The following is a 21,042-nucleotide window of genomic DNA, read 5'->3' as shown; positions in this document are numbered from 1 at the left end:
CTGGCACATTGACCCACATTATATAGATCAGCCTTTTTCATTTGAAGAGCTGTCAGTGGGCAATACATTTCAGCGATGTTTGCTCACATTTGAAAACATTTTAGCGTGTCTTTTTAATGTCACCATAATGTATCCATTTCAAGGTGTATCAATGTAAAAAATACAAAACATTAACACACATAAATGATAAAATACTTGCAATCCTCACTGAGGGCAGCATTTCATTGCTTGTTCAACAGCAAAGTTGTTTTTAGTTTGTGGGACAAATCAATGTTGTCTAGATTTGCATAGATAACACATGAGCTTTTGTTCAGGGTCAAAGGGCTCTGTATGTATCTGGTTTACACCTGATTAATTATTAACAATGTTGTACAGTAGCCAGTGAAAGATAAAAAACAGTTCCAGTCATCTACAGGCTGTGATACCCTCTACAGTCCTGTGTTTTGGAATGATGGTGCCAGTCACCTCACTGAGGTCAGTCATAACAGTATGGAGGTGTAACCGTGTTGTGAATGAACAGCTTGGGTTGAAATGTTGAGCTAGAAGACAGCTCATGGTTCCAAAGAGTAAATATAAAAAGACTGACATTTGGGCATATCTTAAAAATAGTTACCCATGATTTGTAAGTGGACGCAGCTCAAAATTACAGATTCCACAGCTGAACATAATGTGCAAGTAGCTGGCATCGTCTTTTTTAGATCCTCCTCGCCTTGACTAATTTTAGGGTTTCTTTTGGGCTGCACTGTCTTTCATCATACAACTGTTTCCACTGCTACTCTTCCAGTAATGACAAAAACATCAAAATCAGCAACTTTATTAAACATAAAAGGAAACGAACATTTTACAAACATAAAACTACCAAAAGAAAATGACTGTTGGGTAACATCTGAGGACAAATACTTTTCACAAAGCTGAACACAAAAAATTTGTTTAACCCTCCTGTTATGTTCGTTTCTCTGGAACAGCAATAATGTTCCTGGGTCAATTTGACCCGGCGCATATTCAATTATACAAAAAAAATTTCAGAACCCAAAGAAATCCCAATAAACAATTTTTTAAATCTAATTTTTAACTCCATTACTAACCATTTAAATCAAGATTTAGTCCACTGGTGTTTATAATTCTCAAAGATCATGGTTCAATGAGGATAACTCGTTTTCATTTAAATTAATTTAAACTTTTTTTAATGTACATTGAAAAGCCCTAAATATAAATACCATAGTTTTACATGACACGATTTTGTTTATATATTTTAAATTTAGATTTTTTTTTTTTATGAAGTGAGTGTTGATAAATTAACACAACTCTTCTTCTGTTCAACATGCTGCCCAGAGTTTTATGCTGCATTTAGCTGGTTTGGAAGGATATGTATTGCCTTAAATAGACTTTTTAAGAGGGTCCAATTTGACCCGCACATAGCAGGAGGGTTATGCTCAATAGCAACAAATGATGACAGACTAGCAGAGTTGACATCACATAAACAGAATTTCTATGGCACACAGACATTATCAGCTATTGTGTTTTCGGGCCAACTGTCTATCTTTGTGTTCAAGTTTTGACTCATACAAATTCTAACATTAAAATACAACTCATCATTTATCTATACAAATAATCTAATACTTAATACCTATATACTTAAAATATTCAAACCCAGATCACAAAGCTTTGACACCAAAAGAGCCTGTTTGAACTGTTGAAAGTTCAAAGATGAGTGATGAGTCAGGATTTAAGATATCTTATATGAAACAAACTTTTCTCAAATGCTAAATACATTATCAGATTAACAAATCATTACCTCAAAATGATGATGTTGTAAATTTTGTAAATCTGCATTGACCTGAGCATTGTTTCCTACGAGATATCAGAAGCTGTGGGTTACCAAGTAGACCTTCATGCAGACCTTCACTAATCAAGCTGAAGATTTACAACACCATAAACTTTTTGAAGGTTTGTAGATATTTAAGCAAGCATATGACACTCACAATGATGCTACTACTTTGAATTCTGCTTCAGTGCTGATATTCAGTATAACAGCAAGATCTTTTAGTGTGACTATGCTCTACAAGCAAGCAGCATTAACTCGTAAAGTAATAATAAATAAAAAGATTTTTAAAATCAAGACAACCCTGGTTGTTCTACACACTTTCTATTTTGTGTGTCTATACATTACCACAAAACTGTGTGTTATACACACTTTTCTGTATGTTTTTATTTATCATCCAATTACCAATTAGATATCTGAGTTGGAGTGTCCACAGTAAAAGTCTCGATGCTGTTGTACATTATATCAGCACTCATGGGTCTGTGGTCCAATCAGATCACTCGGTTTGAACCAACTGTTTTATATAAACAATATCAGAATACACCTCTAGAGAGAAAGGCACGCGCACACACACTTAAATACTTTGTGCGGACAACGTTCTATAATTTCTTTGTGTGGATGACCATTTCCAGTGTAGCTGGAATGGTACAAAGAAAATAAAAAATACTCCCTTCATCCAAGCATTTAACCGGTGAGGACTTTGTAAAATGTCCACACAAGTAAGAATGTCCTCTAACTATGGTTGTCCATCAAGGGGTGGATCTCACAAGTACACAGAGACAAACACACACACACCACACACACACACACACACACACACACACACACACACACACACACACATCTGCAAAATGGCAAAATGATTGAAGAGGCTTAATAATACAGATTAGCTGTATTGGTGTACTTCAGTGGCAGCTAAAAACATCTGACAAAGCGATGGATTCAGCAGAAATGCTGGCATTCGTTATTTACATGTCATATTTTAATATTTTGTATTCCCTTATTTCACCATAATGTTTGTACTTTCGGCAACAGGCAGGCTCAGTTCTAAAATTTACATTTGGTTTAAAGCTTTGTGTACATTGGGTTTTCAAAGAGGAATAAAATACACAACATAAAATAACATTATGGAACAGAATAAAGTAAAGAAAAATGTAAAGAAAAAGAGAACTGTTTGTACTTATCCAGTCCAACTAGTGAAGTTTACTGGCATCTCACTTTGCTTGTTAACAGCAGCAAAGATTTTGCTCTGAATGACAAACATACAGCAGGACATACTGAGGAGGTTCCTCTGTCTCGGCAGGCATTCAGAGTAATTCATATCTGTATCAAAAACACGTTAGAATATGTTCGTGTTCTTTTCTCCCTTCTATTTGGCAAGCATATTTTTTTTGTGATTAAGAACACTTTTATTCCAACATTGTAAGTTATGCTACTTCCTAGGCACAGTGATTTTCATATCAGGGCAGTTTCAGACTTTTTTTTATGTTTGCGCTAACTCTTAGCCAACTTTAAACTAAAAGGCTGTCAGTATGCAGAGAAATCAGTTGTATATTTTCACATCCCAGAATAATACATGTTTGCTCTCAAGAACTTTCAGACCAAATTTTGCAGCAATCATGCCAATTTATTGTCACATTTTTCTAATTTGCTATTTTGGAATTTCACTTTTGATAACTTAAAGGTTACTGCTCAATTTTCAACATCTCATTATTAAAATAACCATACACTTTTTTGAGCCTCACCAAAATATATCTAGCAGGTTTAATTGAAGAAATAATACTGATCCTGTCACATTTTTCATCTGTGTGGTGAAACCAACCTCTCTGCTCATTCTTTAATGTTATTTCATTCACCCCTCTTCAGATGACACCAGCTGTACAATCGCACTAGTGATGGCCTCTTTTTCAGGTGGCTGCAGGTGCACACTGGATTGACTGGAACTGGAGCTTCTGCTGCACCTCCTCACCTGTTACTTTGGGCTGCTCCTTGTGCTTTGGCATCCTCCTCTCCTCTTCTCCACCTCCTCTACCCATCCCTGACCTTTCTGAACTCTCCTGGCGAGGAGACGACCTGACATCTCTCCCCTTCTCTCCCACCAGAGCCTTGGAGGGTTGGCGCAGGTGCTTGGGGGATGCCATGCTCTGATTCTGGACCCTCTTGACGTGGTCAACCAGCGTACGGTCTCTCCTGAACTCGCTTGAACTCCTTGCGTCCACCTTGTTTATCAGCCATGTACTTCTTGGGTTGCTGCGGAGGGGGTTTGTAGGCCTCCGCTTACGCTTATGACTCATGGCAGAAGCACAGCAGATGATGAAGACCATGACGATGAGAAGGGAGGTCACCACGATGATGATGAGCAGATTGTCTTGCAGGAAATCCACCACTCGGGTCAGGACAAAGTCCTTCAGGCGGATCATGGTGGTGGTGATGCTGTTGGTGAGGGTGGGGGCTCCAGTAGCAGCCGAGATGTGAACCGGCGCACGAGTGGTGGGGAAAAGAAGTTCCAGCTCTGCTCATCACCGCTGCCATCCATGGATATGTTGTAGAACAGGGGAGTGGTGTGACACACATTGCACCACAGTGACAGCAGAGTGAGGAAAGAAACCAGACGGGACTTCATCTTCTCTTCTGAGTCCTGCAATAACAACAGTTAGATCAATATTTAAATATATAATCTTGTATAAATCAACTAGCTGAGTTGCTTCTCAAGAGACATTTTTTATACCTATTCCTGTCAAACAATGGTTAGGTTGAAAATCTACCAGTCTAGTTACTGTACATGAATAATGCTTAAAGCAAGGAGGTTGCTAGCTTAGCTAACAACAAAGATTAGAAACGTATGAGAACAGCTAGCAAAGCTTTGTTGTAAATTGATTTTTACCATTTATCTGCATGTCTTAGTACTTTAATTTTTATTTTAATTTTTTCTGCACACAAACAGACATTTTTGATGAGGAGTTTAGATCCTCATCTTTGCTCCGTTGTTACCCGACAGCCATTTCCCACAAATTCTGCTCAAACAGGATTTAATGCCACACTGCTGGTTGTAAGTTGTTTAAATGTAGTGCATTTAGCTATCCCTTTGTAGCTGCTTCATAAATCAAAGATAAAAAAGTAAATAAATAGTGCCAGTATGGAGGGAAATATATCCATATTCAAGTTAGAGTGTTCTATTTGATGACCTATTAGCTCCTCTAAGAGCTAACGCCAGCATTCAACCATTTCCTTGCATACAATATGTTCAATTGGAAGTAAATTCTAACAAAATAATGGCAAGAATTGACATCTTTTCTTCTAAATGTAATTGCTGCAAACTAATAATGGCATTAGCTAACAGGGATATAAGCTAGCAAGTGGCTGAATACTAACATTAGCTGGGTTATCAAATGTGTTGCTTTGTCTTGATATATGGCCCCATTCCCTCTGTATTCTTGCTGTTTCAGTCTCTTTACAGTTGTGGGTTAATAAAAAGGCAATGAAATGATCAGGTTTGTCAGAGAACCGTATTTATACAACATGTGACCTGGAACCAAGCAGCAACCTCCGGTCTCAAACTATGAAGCCCATGCGGAAGTGTTATAAATTGCAGTTCATCAAGGATCCGCTTGAGGCTGGCTGCAGAAACACCGGAAACCACATAGACAACCAATTCAAAGAAGACGATCTTACAAGCATTAATAAACATGTTTACAGCATAGCTCAAAAACGGCCTGGCTCTTCGTAGCTAATTTCTCTATCGGCACACATTGTACGGGGGGTGATTTTTTTTTTCTACCCGACGGTTTCAGAGATATTAAGATTACGAGTTTTTGCCCAAATTAGGACAGGACTGACTGACTCCCGGACGAGAACACATAGCTGTTGGCTAGGAGGCTCAAACTTCGCCCCTTTACGTCACACTAGGCCTGGTTGAGTTCCACATGTCCAATATGGCTGCCGCCGACGTTTGGCTTCAAAACAGCACTCAGAACAGATAGGTGACGTCACGGATACTTCCATAGTTTATACAGTCTATGCCTGGAACACATGTTTCTGAGGTGATGACTACAGCATAGCTCCACCTGTTGAGCATGATGTCAGAGGAAAATGGCTGCTATGTAAATCTGGTCAATCCACTGGACATTAGCCGCCTGGTGTAATGACTTCTCAGGGCGGTGTAATTTTTAGCTGTTTTCCTAATGTCCCCATTACTTATGCTAAGCTAATGCACTCACCGCCTAGTCCACCCTACAGACCATCTGCTGTCTGTATCTGTCTGTTTTCATTTGTTTTAATGTATTTCTTTCATTATGACAATGTGGGTTATTTGCCTCTTGGTACATGTGAATATTATTAGTTGTTTGTAAGTTTTTATGTTTTGTATTTCTGTCCGCTCCAAGTGAACTGCCCCCGTTAGACGTACTAAAGCTGTATGACTGATCGATTGATAATTATTGGCAGATTAGGGTTCAAATTGTAGGTGGTGACAGTGGTAATGATCCGCTCATCTCACCTTCCCTGGATAGACTGACGAGGACTGTAGTGAGGGGAGCTATAGCTCAAAGATACAGTGGGTTGTCCACTAATTGGAATAACCAATGTTTGATCTCCACTACTTCATTTTGCTTTGACAGAATCCACCCTAGGATAGGAAAACATTCAATGATTAGCTAATGATGAACTGAATAAGTGTTTTTTTAAGAAGTTAACACATACTGAAAGAGTAAAATGTGCTCATTTCATATACCTTTACTCTATTATCAACCCTTACTCAGATATTTCCAGGTTTTCTGCCGTCTCCCTTCCTGGATCAGATCTATTTTAGAGAGCAGCACAGTAGCCATTACTTATTTGGGGTGGAGGCAGCGAGTTTGGTGCTGAAGGCCTTATAATTTGTAAAGTAGAGGGAGGCCACCCATCCACCACAGCAAAGCGAGGAGGAAGCTATATGGCAGAGGGAGCACAAAGGCGTGGGAGACCTGCGGCTGTGGTCTCTATATTTACTCTGGGCAGCAGCTGCTGTACTGAATGGCAGCCCACAGCAGCATAAACCTGATGAAGATATTTCTGCTCTCAGGGAAACCTGCATTTACCGACTGTACAACTGTCCTGTATAAACTCCCGACCCTGTATGACTTTCTTCCATTATTCTGTCTTCATCTTTTATTATGAGTTTGAGCTTTAACAAGGAGAACTGCAACCAGCCGTGAAAGTCTCTGTCTGTCAGCATTTAAACCTGTTTAAGTCCTGACACGGTGTATAATTATGGAGTGCTAAGCTATTAAAAAAGCTTCTAATCAGCTACATCTTATAGTGAACCTGCTGCTGCTGTCATCTAAACTATACAGTGTTTAATCCCTCCCTGTGTGGTCGACATATGGAAGGTTCTTCGTCCTTGAATGCTAATCTACAGGACTGTAACGCCCTCTTTCAACCACAGTTACATTTCTGTATTTCACTTGAGGGTAGACACGGTCCTAAACTGAAGGCCTTCAGACACAAGCTCTGAACATAATCAATTTCATTACATTTGAGTATGTAACATCTAAACTTTTGATTTGCCTCTAAGTTTCTGTTGATTTATAGAAAAATTTAATATACTGCCAGGTTAAGTTTGCATCGTGAGAGAAACTCAAACCCACAGCTTTTTATGGCTGCATCTTTAAATCAAACAGAAATTACCACGACAAGTCTTGGCCATCATTTAAAACACATTAATCAAAGATAACTCATTTTAGTGGTTTTAGAATATGGAGAGTATTAAACCTTAAAACTAAAATAAATGTCAGCATGTTTTAACATGCAATACAAATCTGCATAGACAAAGCCACCAGGAGAGATTGGACCATCTCAAAGTATCAACTTTAACAATGTTGACATGTCTTGGTGGTTTAGAAGCAAGAACAGACTTGAAATCAGCGCCACAGGATTACCTTCATGTACATCATTAGGGGTTCATTTGGAATTGGATGACACAAAGAAGCATTCAGATCTTTTTACAAGGAAAATGAACAAACAAAAATAATCAAATATATAATTTTCAATTAAAATCCTTGAATCATAGATTGTAGGACATGCAACAATTAATTCAGAGTGTTATGTGCTATAACAATTAAAGTGTTCTGGTGTCTTAATTATAATATATCATATAGTCTGACTATAGAGTTGCAGGGGCTGATTTTAACTTTTACACATGTATAGATGTATGTAGATTGATAGTTTAATCTGGAAAACATTTTACTGACTGGTAATAGCGTCCTATGTGAAATATTAAATAATTTTAGCTATTAATTAAACAAGTCAATTAAAGTTAGTTATGCAATATTCCTCACTGAAATGTAAGTACAATTGTCTGAACTTCAGTGGACATAATCCTAGACTGCCTTTTAACTTTGCTAACAGCAGTACAAACCAAGTGGATCATATAACTCTAAACTACATGGCATGCTGCTTGATGGATTTGAAGAATGAAATAAATTAAACCTTTCCACAACCCTCCTTCCTTTCTTTAACTTGATAACAAACAAATGTAAAAGTATACTCACAGAGAGTATTATCCTGGGTTTGTCCTCTGAGCAGCCCGACTCAGAGCGCAAGACAGGGAGGGAAATGCAAAGGAGACAGAATAGCAAGAGGAAAGTAAGAGTGAAAGAGAGTTTAGGAACATTCGCCCTCCCTTCTCTGTTATACTGACTGATTTTTTTAACCGGGCTCTAAAAGTTCTGCTCACTGCAAAATGATGTCCATCCCTCTTTTTCTAGCCTCTCCTCCCTCCTCTCCCTCCCAGCCTTCATCCTGTACTTACAAGGCAGCCATGTGGTACAGATCTTTGTTCTTGTTCAGATTTAGAATACATTTGTGCATAAAATTCATTTTAGGAGTTTTTTAGTCATACAGTAAATCTAAACTGTCTCAGGAGAAGGTCTTAATTTTGCATGAAATATCAGTTCAGCACATTTTGAGTTGACTAGTTTGGAGTTTTCTGCTTTACATCTCACTGCAGACACATTGTAGTTTGTACATGAGTCCCATGTTTCAGGGTATTTCTGTACTTGGCGGGGCGAGTCCCCAGACTACTCTGCCTCCCACTGAGTCCTCTCTAATTATGTCCCCGCTGATTACAGCCTGTCTCTACTGAGCATAGAGGACCAGCACACAGAGAAAGCACCCCTTTCATCCACAAACATATGTACACAGCGACCATATAAACTTCACGGTCTTTCAGGGGCGGTTGTCTCTAGATATGTCTCTAAACGTGAAGGATGTCTATTTTAGGCTGATCATACCTCCTTTATTTCATTCTTTTATTTTCACAGTTGCTGTGAGATGTTGATTTTAGAGCTGTTTGAACAAGGTGGCAATTTATTCAGGTCTGGAATGCAATGTAGAAAACCTGAGTTAGAAATGATTCAAGCAATTACAAAAAAGTACTACTTCTATGTGACACACTGTGGTCGAACTGTTATTTTTGTGACCTAAATTGGTAATTTTTCTAATCTGGGCTGTCACAGTGATTTGTCATCAAGTGAAACAACGTACTGAAATAGTTTAGTTATTTTGTAGTGGGTCAAACATGATAGCAGTTCATGCTATCAGTCAACATAGACAAACAGTACCAGTTCATATTCACACTTTGGATTGTGTTGGTTTGCACTGAAAGTTGCAGGTGACAGATAGATTTCCTTTTATATGTGCAGCTTGATAAGTCTGTTATTTTTTTGTTAAAACTACAGAGCACTGCTGTTAAGCTCCAGTGAGGAGTTTCAGCTGGTTAAGTAACAAGCTGAAATTTACAATGATGCCTCTTTATGACCTACAAAAGCAAACCAGACCATCAGCAACAAGAGTGACAACTACCACTGCAAGGGAAAGGTGCAAGGCTAGAGGAACGCCAACAAGCTGAAAAAAGCAACATAGTGGCTCCCTGTCCATTTTAGAATTAATTTTAAGATTTTAAAGTTTGGTTTTAAGTCACTACATGGTCTGGCACCTCAGTACATCTCTGACCTCATACACATCTGCTCCCCCTACAGAGCACTGAGGTCTGCTGATCAGATGCCTCTTGTCATGCCAAAAAGATGACTAAAGATGAGGGGTGACAGGGCTTTTTTCAGTGGTAGCTCCTAAACTGTGGAATGAGCGACCAACCCGAGTCAAAATGGCCCCCACCCTGGATACTTTTAAATCACGTCTTAAAACTAATTTTTACTCCTTGGCTTTTAATACAGCATGAGAGTTTATGTTGGCCTCTGCTTGTCTTTTAATGTAGTGTATTTTAAATTTTACTATTATTTATTTCTACTGTTGGTATTTGATGTGCAGCACTTTGGTAACATTGTTGCTTTTAAAATGTGCTAAATAAATAAAATGGAAATCAAATGAGATAAGAGATATCACTTTGTCAACAGGAAGTGCCAAAGTTGACAAAAACAAAGTTCCTTACTGAAGCTTTAAGGGAAGCTTTCCAAATGATAAGTATTTTTAATTGCCACATAGACCTCAAGATGCCCTTATTCAAGCGTCCATCCATCCAACCATTATCTATACTACTTTTCTCATTTAGGGTTGCAGATGGCTGGAGCCTATCCCAGCTGTCTCTGGGAGACAGGCAGGGTACGCTTTGGACAGGTCACCAGCATATCACACAGGACTAACATATACAAACAACCATTCATGCACACACACATTTACAGACAATTTAGAGTACCCAAATAACCTAACAAGCATGTTTTTGTACTGTGGGAGACAGCTGGAGTACCTGGAGAGAACCCACACATGCACGGGGAGACATGAAAACTCCATGCTTGCTGTGAGGTTACAGTGCTAAAAGTATTGCATCAACGTGCAGACCAGGGGGGTATTCTACGAAGCCGGATTTGCGGTTATCGAGGTAACTTCAGCGTTAACTCTGGACTTTCAGTACTACGAAGGTGGTTCCCGTCTTACCAGGGTAGATCATCATGGTTACTCATGCTGAACTCCTAGCCTGCTCCGGAGCAGGTTTATGCTCAGGATCAGAGATCAGTTTGTAGTAAACTCCAACCACTGACCAATCAGCTCGCTCGATCACGGAGCTCTGTGAGCTGATCGCGACGGGAGTGTAGAAGAGACGGGCAGGACACTTTGTCTACCTGTATGACTTTATATATAAAATTCTGATGACAGTTATTGATTATCTTTCCTGACATCATATAAAACAGAGTCTGAAGTCAGATTATTCAGATGAAATCGTTTTACTGCATTAAATATAAAACTGAGCGTGCTTATCACTTTGAACCATGTTCTCATTTGTATTAGTCCTATAACCACAGCGCTCAGTTTGATACCGTCAGGACTGCAGCTGAAATATTACGTCTAAAATGTACACACACGAGACAAGATTAAACAGAGAGAGAGATCACTGTCAGATATATCTCATGATGAATAAACAGAGTTAATATAGTCAGATATATCTAATGATCAATAAACAGAGTTATTATAGTCAGATATATCTAATGATGAATAAACAGAGTTATTATAGTCAGATATATCTAATGATCAATAAACAGAGTTATTATAGTCAGATATATTTAATGATCAATAAAACGAGTTATTATAGTCAGATATATCTAATGATCAATAAACAGAGTTATTATAGTCAGATATATCTAATGATGAATAAACAGAGTTATTATAATCAGATATATCTAATGATGAATAAACAGAGTTATTATAGTCAGATATATCTAATGATCAATAAACAGAGTTATTATAGTCAGATATATCTAATGATCAATAAACAGAGTTATTATAGTCAGATATATCTAATGATAAATAAACAGAGTTATTATAGTCAGATATATCTAATGATAAATAAACAGAGTTATTATAGTTAGATATATCTAATGATGAATAAACAGAGTTATTATAGTCAGATATATCTAATGATGAATAAACAGAGTTATTATAGTCAGATATATCTAATGATCAATAAACAGAGTTATTATAGTCAGATATATCTAATGATCAATAAACAGAGTTATTATAGTCAGATATATCTCATGATCAATAAACAGAGCTATTATAGTCAGACATATCTGCACTAAATGATGAGAAATAAGACGTCATTTGAGCATTCAAACTGTTTTTGTCTTATTCCTCAGTTCTTCCTTCATGTTTCAAACACAGCTGTGTATAAATTAATCTGGATTATGTGTTTAACTTCTTCCTATTTTTCTAATATCAGTGCAGGGTTTGAAATTCATGTCGATGTGCTGACGGCAGACTGTCTGTCTGTGATTGGTCACATGTTGCCTTCTCCGCCCCGTTCATGTGAACGCGCTCAGGGTAATTCTGGATTGACTCAACAGCTTCGTGTGACAGTTTAGCGCGATCTCCTTTGTCAGGTTCAGTGAAGCCGGGCCAGGAGAAGAGATCTAGGATATGCTGAACTCGCTTCGTAGTATCAATCAATCAATCAATCAAGCTTTATTTATATAGCACCTTTCATACAAATAAAATGCAACCCAAAGTGCTTTACAGCGATTGAAAACAAGAAAGAAGCAGAAATGAAACAATGCTAAGACATTTTAGTGGAAGATAATAATAATGATAATAATAAAACTAATAAAAATACAAATTAAAAATAAGAACAACATAAAAATAAAATAAAATAGAGACCAATGCACACCAAAATAAAATATGTGTAATTAAAATAAGTTAAAGCATCAAAATTAACAAATAAAAATAGTTAAAATAAATAGATATAAAAGGTAAGGATAAGAGTTGAAAAATAAAACTAAGGCTGAAAAATATCAATAAAACTGAGTAGATAAATAAAATAAAATAAATGAATGAATAAATACATAAAAATAGAATAAGATAACAGTTAAAATTACTAAAATAATAAAGCAATATTTAAATCAATATTATATTAAAAGGTAGGTAATAAAATTGTTAAACCCTACATAAAAGCCAGACTGAATAAATACGTTTTTAGTTTACGTTTAAAAGTCTCAATATCTCCATCAGCTCCTCTCAGATCCTCTCAGTATACCTCTCAGTTGCATTGTTCTCAATCTTACACAGGTGGGATTAGTTATACATGCCCAGAACAGGTACTGGTCAATCCAAGCAACGAGATTCCCCACCTCACAACGTGTAAACATTGCCTGATACGCGCTGATGAAGGTCGCCTGCTCAAAATATATGTCTGGTAATTACAAGTACAATTTGGAGTGCTGTCATTATCTTTATTTGGATACTTATTTGGGATTCAGTATGCAGTTGTTGTATTCTATAAGGGAGTCGAGCGTGTTTTTCTTCATCATTAAAATCTGCAGACTGCTGATCCAGATGTCCTCAATTTGATAATTTAACTTACATACTGGGATAATGTATTTCTGGGTTAATGTATGACACAAGAGAAACCACCAAATACATACATTTTCCAATCAAAAACCACAGAGAGAGCCACTTTTAAAAATTCTTTATTAATTTTTCTTATAATCAATGTTTGATACTTGAAGCAAGAATAATGAACAAAAATGCTGAGCAGAGATGAGGCATCAACCTGGTTCATTTCAGTCTGGATGTCTTTCAAGATATTCACACAACCTCTAACATAACAGTGATTCTGCTCTTCTGATGATGCATTATGGCAAGGTGCAGGGAACACGGACAAGGGAAAACATTTAAAACCCACCTACCACACAAATACCCTCTTCAGCACAACCACAAAACAAAATGGAAAAAAAAAAACAGAAATATGGTCATGTTATTTACACAGCTTTCACACATTTCCTAGACCTTAATACAAACATACATCTCTCAACTGCATATTTCTCAACCTACAGAGTCCCTTTGGGTCACTACTCACTACTCCTCAAAACTCCACTCTCGTGCCAACAGTGCTGTAAAGAAACGATACAAGACAGGGCAGTGTAATTTGCATCAGACCCACGTTTCTGTAGCGCTGCAGATTTCCTGTCCCAATTCTCAGAGACTTGCTGCTTGTGATGCCTCAAAAGACTTGTGCGTTCACAAACAGCTTCTCAATCTGACATTGTTTCTAAAGATGATTTGAATACCCGTACCGAGCTGGAAAGAGTTGAATGTCAGGGGCACCAAAGCTTTTAACAAACCCTGACCAGAAAACACTGCCTGGTGGATTGTGGAATGAATTGGCAGGACTTTGAGATGTACCCCATAGGGACCGACATACAGTACTTAAGAAACTGGGTCCTTTGAACAGAGCGTTTTTTTACTAGCACCTCAAAGTGGTTTTAAATCTGGGCACCTGTCGACTTTACTACACAAATCTATCACACAACAGTCCCCTACACACATCCGTGGTCTCCTCTATGGCACTTTCAGGTCTTTACAGTGGTAACAAATATTGAAGGCAAACAACAGACTGAACCATTACCCGTCTCAGCTTCCCAACGGGAAACAATTTGAAAACATCAGGAAGAGCTTTTATCACAGCTGTCTGGTCTGAACAGCTCAGTTTGAACATTTAAATGGTTCCTTGACTTTGTTTTGTCTACACAAATTATGGGCATCAGGGAAAAAATATTTTAAAAATCCAAGAAGTGGAAGTGCTAAGAGGGATATAAGCACAGCTGGGACAAGAAACAAGCTAAAAGAAACAGTGAGGCAATAACCCGAATATTCAATTTGTCCAAGTTTGAGTCAAATCTTGGACTTTCTAATTTGAGTTCCCCCCTCCAAAGAAACAAAGCACAGAGATCTGTAGTGACAGTAACCCCAGAAGACCTAAGACATGAGGCACATATTTCACACAATCCAGGCCTTTGAGATCGATCATGAAAAGTGTCTGCAGCCATGTCCAGAATCCTCACCAGATGGTTTAAATAGTCACGTTAATGTGTGCTAACTTTCCATTTCAAGTCACGTCCTGATTGTTTTTGTACAGAGGATACAGATCTGAGATGGCATACTATGCAAAGGAACGGTGACAAAAAAAGAATCCCACTACCCCTGACCGCACTGGTGTGTTAAATGAAACCTGTGGATGCCAAACACTGAGGTGGCTGACCGAACCTCTCACAAAAACAAAGCAGAACTGAGGTCCACAGAGTTGGTCTTTTCATGAGCAGCACAACAATGTCACAATAACTGCTGACGGTGTAACTGAGTCACTACAGCAGAGTTTTTACAGAGATGGACTTTAAGAAGTATTTTTCCCCCTGCATCAAGAAGTGCTAGTGAAATCAATGTTTTTGCGCGAAGCACACAGTGCATGTTAATGAGGAAGATAGAAAGGAATGCATGTTTACATGGACCATTGTCCACAGTCAGAATGATGGGAAGCTGCAGGAATGGCAGAAAGCAGGCGTTAATTTAGAGCAGCTTTAACACGGACAGCAGACTCTTCACTTATGCAATGTCTGTGTGTGTGGTGTTGAGTGTGGCAGTTAAAGAATTGATTTCCTCCTTATTTCAAATTTTGAAGAAGTCCAACTTCTGTGCATACCAATCCAATCTTAAATGATCATTACTTCAATGGAATCCTCTGAGTTCTTACATAACAATTTTACTGCATGAGTCCTCCTGTTTGAATTTTAAATCTTCCCGCAGACAGAAGAAGAAAGAAATACTGTAAAGGAGGTGTTCACACAATTTCAAATTTGGCAACTTTATCATTTTGGGCAAAATAACATGAAACTACTGAACCTAGTTTAAAAATAGAGCCTACTGACACTGGAGCTATCTTAGTCATATTTCTAAAATATGGAATATGTAAGATTGTTTGAGACTGGTAGACTGAATAAAAAACAGACTGCCACACAATAAAAGGAATAGAGTCGTTTGTCACAAAAAGCGAGAGTATTTTCTGCTAAATTTGACACACGTCCTTATTCCACCTGTGTTAAAGTGAGGGTCAGGGGCTGGCTAAGAAAAAGTTCATCTGGAATGTTGCTAGGGATCGTTGCTAGGCAGGCCTCAGGCGAAACACTGTCATTGAGATAGGCAGTGACTGGTCCCACCCACCCCCAACCAATGGAACGTCCTGAATTGTAGCGGGTTGGGGAAAGGGTCCCTAAATGGCAATTTTGGACATTTGCTCCTCAAGGTTGATGATTCGCTTCTCCTGACTGCTGACCATGTCCTTTAGGGATTTGATTTCCTTTAAGATCTCCTCCAGCTTGGCTTCAGATTTCTGTGGAACAAACAAGAAACTGGTGAGACTTTTTTGCCATGTTTGTTCTGATTTCTATTACAATACTTCTATGACCAGTCAGCACGTGACATTCAATATCAAACCTTAACTGACTGGAAAACTGTGTAAACTGGCAGGGTCTGGTACTCCGGGGGTTAACATGTTTGGTCAGTACTGGAGCCCAGTGGGCTGTGATTACAGAGCAGAGCTGCACAGAGACACATGGGCTGGGTCCCGAGCTGGCGGCTGTGTTGTGGGTGAGGTGCAGTAGGACGCCCAGCAGCAGACCCCTCAGTTTGTGGGTCAAAAAGTGGGCTGAACAACTTTTACAAACCACCTTATGAACACAGTCAGCAATCTGCAGCGCTTTGAACTGATACAATTTGTCTTTATGAGGCTGACAGCTACAAGACAGAAGTGGGAGACATTAATGACTGAGACTGGGGTGGGAGTCAGAAGGACTTTGGTGTCTGATGAATAAGTGAAGGACTGAGATACACACTTCTTATTGTCTATTATTCTCAACATGTGAGGAATCAGCTGGAAATCATGGTAGACAAAATGTATCCTGTAAGGTCTTCTTTAGGCGAATGATTTAATCTATTCACATACCACAAAGATGTTAAAGCTGCATGTTAGCTTAAACGTCATGAAGTTAACTGTTGACTTAATTGGTTGATCTATTGACAAAAAAATCTTTTTAGCTTCTCAGATGCAAAAGTATGCTGCTTTAGTGCCTTGTGTGATCATTAACTGACCTCTCTTTGGCTCAAGATTTCAGGTGAATAAGACATAGGATGTTTCTGGAAGATTGTGTTTGCCATTTTCATTGTTTTCAGACATTTTATTAACAAATGGATTATTTCAGAAAATAGCCCATTTTTGTCTTCAGAGACAATTTCCCCGCCAACTTTCTGAACGGTCATCCACGACCAAACTGACTCAAAACAAATTCCTGGAATAAATCGAATGTTACAGACATGACATATTTACCAGAATAAAGCAAGTACTCACGATTGATGGAGTTGGGGAGGCAGACTTGTTGGCAGGGCTCGAGTTTTCTGAGTTCTTGGTCACCTTGCTGTCCAGAATGTTCTTTTTGACGACCTTGAATTCTCGGTTTTTGATGGGGGTGTAGCCGTTCTTCAGGGAAATGAGAATAGGGTCCCCATTCTTGCCATCGAACCAGTCCTCTGCCTCGATGGAAGGGTCCGGGCCAGCTGCATCAGGGTACAAGTCATCCTGGAAGAGGTCAGACTGAAGGGAAAGGACAAAAAAAGTCTTATCACCAGCTCGTTTAGAGACACAGACTCAGTATGCATCCTGTGATTATAAAAAAAAAAAGAGCTTTTGTCATGTGTGAAGGGGTCACTTAGACTGTGAACTAACCTTTCTGGGCACAGTCATCACGATGGGCTCACACTTTCTTTCATGCAGTTTGAAGAACCTGCCAACATACAAAATAAAATTACCCATAATTCAGCACAATCACAACTTTATTTCAGCAGTGCAGCAGTACTTCTGGAATATTTTATGCTGAACAGTCCAGAGAGAGATCAGTGATCATCTTCTGCCACCTTGTGGTGAAGCTGGGAGCTGCACATTACTACTGGTCAATGTAAAAACTACAAACACATGCTGATGTCAGAGATGCTGATTAACCATCCTTCTGATTTCGCCCACCTTGCAATTTCACACTTATTGACATCAAGGCCTCTCTTGGGCATGTAGCCAATGCCTCTCTGAGGCTCCTTGGTGGAAAAGGCGCTGAGATAGTGAATGTATGGAGACTCATCCGTGATTTCAAAGTAACGGATGGTGCTGTCACCCTGTCAAGAAATACAGAGAAGTTTTGTTTCTGCATTCTGTTGATTAAAGCTTGATTTGAGTATTGAGTGCTTGGAAGATAACTTACCTTTCCACAGAGGTAAACAATGCTGGTGTCAGGGTCATAGAAGGGCAACAGCACTCCATTGCTCGTGTCTATCTCTTGAACAATCATGGGCTCCTCCATGTTTTGCTGAAAACAAAGAAACAGAACAAAAGAGATGAAGAAGAGTTCTTCTGGAGAGATTTCAAATACAAAAATGTAGTGTAGAAAAAAAGTACAGGCCTTTCCAAACAGGAAGAAGTGGTTAAGACAAGATTCAAACATTTATGTTGCGAATGTACTGTTTATCTATATGTGACAGGTGTACCATTTCATAAAACAAATAGATTTAACTATTACTGAAAAGCAAGCTGTTTGAAGTGAACAAACTCAAGAAGTATCAAAAATAAAATATTATAAGTTCTCTAGTTAACCATTTCCACATTCCACATTGAATATTAAAGTACTGTGAAACGGGGATTGCTGTAGTGCTCACCATGTTCCAGAGGACGATCTGCCTCTCACTCATGCGACTGAAGCCTGTGGTGAGGATGTTGCCATCAGCAAGGAAAATGGCCCTCATTGGTCGAGCACCTTCATGTGCCTTCTCCCTCTCCTGTGAAATTCAGTTTACAGGTCAACACGAGACTTGACACTTGATGCTTAAGTTTCCAATCCATCCACATTTATTTTAGTTTTGTTTGTTTACGTGACAGGTCATGGTTTGATGTGTATTATTCACAGTCTAAACTCCACTTTCAGGTATCATTAGTCCGCTTTGACTTAAATGTTTTTTTATTAGTTTCTTCTGAATAGGAGTGAGACACAGCAATGATCATAAATCCAGTGTCAAAAATCAGGCAGGAGACAAAGCAGGAGATGCAGCTAACCCCGCACGCACGCACGCACGCACGCACGCACGCACGCACGCACGCACGCACGCACGCACGCACGCACGCACGCACGCACGCACGCACGCACGCACGCACGCACGCACGCACGCACGCACGCACGCACACACACACACACACACGCACTCAAAAATCAGGCAGGAGACAAAGCAGGAGATGCAGCTAACCCCGCACGCACGCACGCACGCACGCACGCACGCACGCACGCACGCACGCACGCACGCACGCACGCACGCACGCACGCACGCACGCACGCACGCACACGCACACGCACACGCACACGCACACACACACACACACACACACACACACACACACACACACCTTATTTTATTTCATCCCTTGTCTGTGAAGGTTCTCAGTCTTCCAGGTCATGGTAAACCAAAGCTTGATCCGTAAGGCAACTGGACTGGTAGAAATTCTTGAAACAGAATTTCTACCAGTCCAGTTGCCTTACATATCAAGCTTATTTCATCCCTTCTTTAAGCTGGTCTCTTAAGGTTGGAAATCCCAAACATACTTCAGATATATCACACAACAAAAGAGAGTGTGTGACAACAAATAAGCTTTTGAAAAGTGCTTACAGCAACAATGGTCTCCTTCCTGGGGTCGATGACACGGATAGTCTTGTCTTTGCATGAGGTGCAGATGAGGCTCCCGTTGCGGTTCCAGGACACATTGAAAATGACATCAGGATGCATGTCCTCCAGGTTGATCATGGCCTCTCCTGTGCCTACGTTCCAGATGATGATCTGGTTGTCGCCACCTATGACAGGGTGAGCAGGACACCATTTCATACAAGTCAGACACATTATTTTGTTTTTGAGATTTCTCTCACCACAAAAACTTGTCATGGTTTTAAGATTCAACAAACTTATTTTGCATTGTCATATTTCAGGACAAAGACGGTGTCCTTTTACCTGCACTGAGCAGGACGTTGCGTGCGGTTGGATGCCATGTGATGACGCCAACACGCTTGGAGTGGCCCTCCAAAACCACAACAGGCTCAGACAAGGCAGTGATAAGGCCATTCTCAGGAATCTGCCAGACCTGTCGAAGACATTACCAGGAAAGAGATCAGGAAACAGACATTAAAGCTTTGTGAAAGTACAAACATTTTTATACCTGATCTCTAAATATACGTTTTGAATGAGAATGCATCAACACCATCCCAGATATGGTAGTGACTGCACTTGGCACACTAGAGAGTGTAGTTACTGAAAAGAGCCTGAGGGGGGCAGCAGTTACCAGGAATTCCATTTGACACAGCAGCAAATTAAGTGACAGATATTTGCTACATTTAGCTCATAACAGTAAGATTTAATAACTTGACAATAAATTTAACATGAATAGTTATTTTGATAAAAAAAAAAGCACGCAACTAAAAGAAAATGTGGTGTGGTTGAGAGCTCACTCAATGGGATTTTTGATTTCCATTTCCATATGCAAAGCTACATCTATCCCGATTCCTGACATTACCCAGGGAGGCTGCACAAATGTTTTACTTGCTCAATCAGACGTCACACAGGCACATTGTCTGTGTGACGTCTGATTGAGCTGATGTGTGAACTGATCAGGTAATTGTCTGATGCATTCCCAGCAAGATAGTGGCCATGTTGATGATAATGTATGAGAGACTGCTTTTTTTATCCTTTCTGTTTGCATTTGTATTGATTTCTGATTTATACAGTATAATAGTCATCATTACAGGAAGGCCTTCCATCTTTTCCTGCAAGCTCAAACCTGGCGCCATCCCTCACGCAAACCGAACACAGTATTTGTGCTATGAACAGACATTCTTCTTCTTTGAGTGATTTAAAGGATTTTTTAAATCCCTTTCTCTGGCAATAGGATACATCGGTGACTTTTGTTGCTAAATTTGTTCTGTTTTATGTATCAACAAGACATGCCCAAACTGATCAAAGTATTGTTTAGCATGCAGCATTTAGTAATTAATCATTGCCATGTTTTAATGTGTTATATGTTTGTATGTGTGCATTTCAAAAGGGCAATACATGACAAAATCTACATGCACAGCAGCACTAGATAACATGCACTGAGTCATGCTGATATCTGCCGTGACTCAGTATTTTGTCACGATAAAAATCCATTAGTAATAACAGAAAACTTGACTTGTAGTCAAGTCCATATCATGGTGTCTCTCTAACAGTATTGTGTATGCACTAGCAACACCGCCCACTCCACCTAATCTAAACCAAACATGACCAAAAGCCCTCTTAGGCTGTGACCTTCCTCTTCACAAAGGTTAAATGCTATGAAGAGAGGAACCATT

At 39.2% G+C, this 21,042-nt stretch overlaps 2 protein-coding genes across 2 annotated transcripts in view; both read right to left on the bottom strand.

Annotated features, from left to right (window-relative positions):
- Positions 1-3,729: 3,729 nt before the first annotated feature.
- tmem119a (transmembrane protein 119a) lies at positions 3,730-10,796 on the bottom strand. Its single transcript, XM_034691528.1, has 2 exons — positions 10,751-10,796; positions 3,730-4,460 (listed from the first exon to the last, which is right to left on the bottom strand). Exon 2 carries the CDS (start codon positions 4,240-4,242, stop codon positions 3,730-3,732), a length of 513 nt encoding a protein of 170 aa, XP_034547419.1. The 5' UTR covers positions 4,243-4,460; positions 10,751-10,796.
- A 2,460-nt stretch (positions 10,797-13,256) lies between these two features.
- coro1ca (coronin, actin binding protein, 1Ca) overlaps positions 13,257-21,042 on the bottom strand; it is a 39,464-nt gene continuing 31,678 nt past the window's right edge. Inside the window, exons 4-11 of the mRNA XM_034692470.1 lie at positions 19,670-19,799; positions 19,334-19,515; positions 18,335-18,454; positions 17,884-17,988; positions 17,652-17,797; positions 17,358-17,415; positions 16,983-17,225; positions 13,257-15,968 (exon numbers count right to left, since the gene is read on the bottom strand). Of these exons, the coding sequence (XP_034548361.1) occupies positions 15,849-15,968; positions 16,983-17,225; positions 17,358-17,415; positions 17,652-17,797; positions 17,884-17,988; positions 18,335-18,454; positions 19,334-19,515; positions 19,670-19,799 (1,104 nt within the window). The 3' untranslated portion in view covers positions 13,257-15,848. The remainder of the gene's footprint in view (positions 15,969-16,982; positions 17,226-17,357; positions 17,416-17,651; positions 17,798-17,883; positions 17,989-18,334; positions 18,455-19,333; positions 19,516-19,669; positions 19,800-21,042) is intronic.

The sequence above is a fragment of the Notolabrus celidotus genome, chromosome 9 (assembly GCF_009762535.1).
Source record: "Notolabrus celidotus isolate fNotCel1 chromosome 9, fNotCel1.pri, whole genome shotgun sequence".
In the NCBI taxonomy this organism is placed as follows: domain Eukaryota; kingdom Metazoa; phylum Chordata; class Actinopteri; order Labriformes; family Labridae; genus Notolabrus; species Notolabrus celidotus.
Note: the sequence above shows the minus strand (reverse complement) of the source record. Positions and strands in the feature narration are given on the sequence as shown.

What these genes read in the sequence shown, in the direction of transcription:
- tmem119a (XM_034691528.1), bottom strand. Translation starts at nt 4,242, where the DNA reads ATGATCCGCCTGAAGGACTTTGTCCTGACCCGAGTGGTGGATTTCCTG.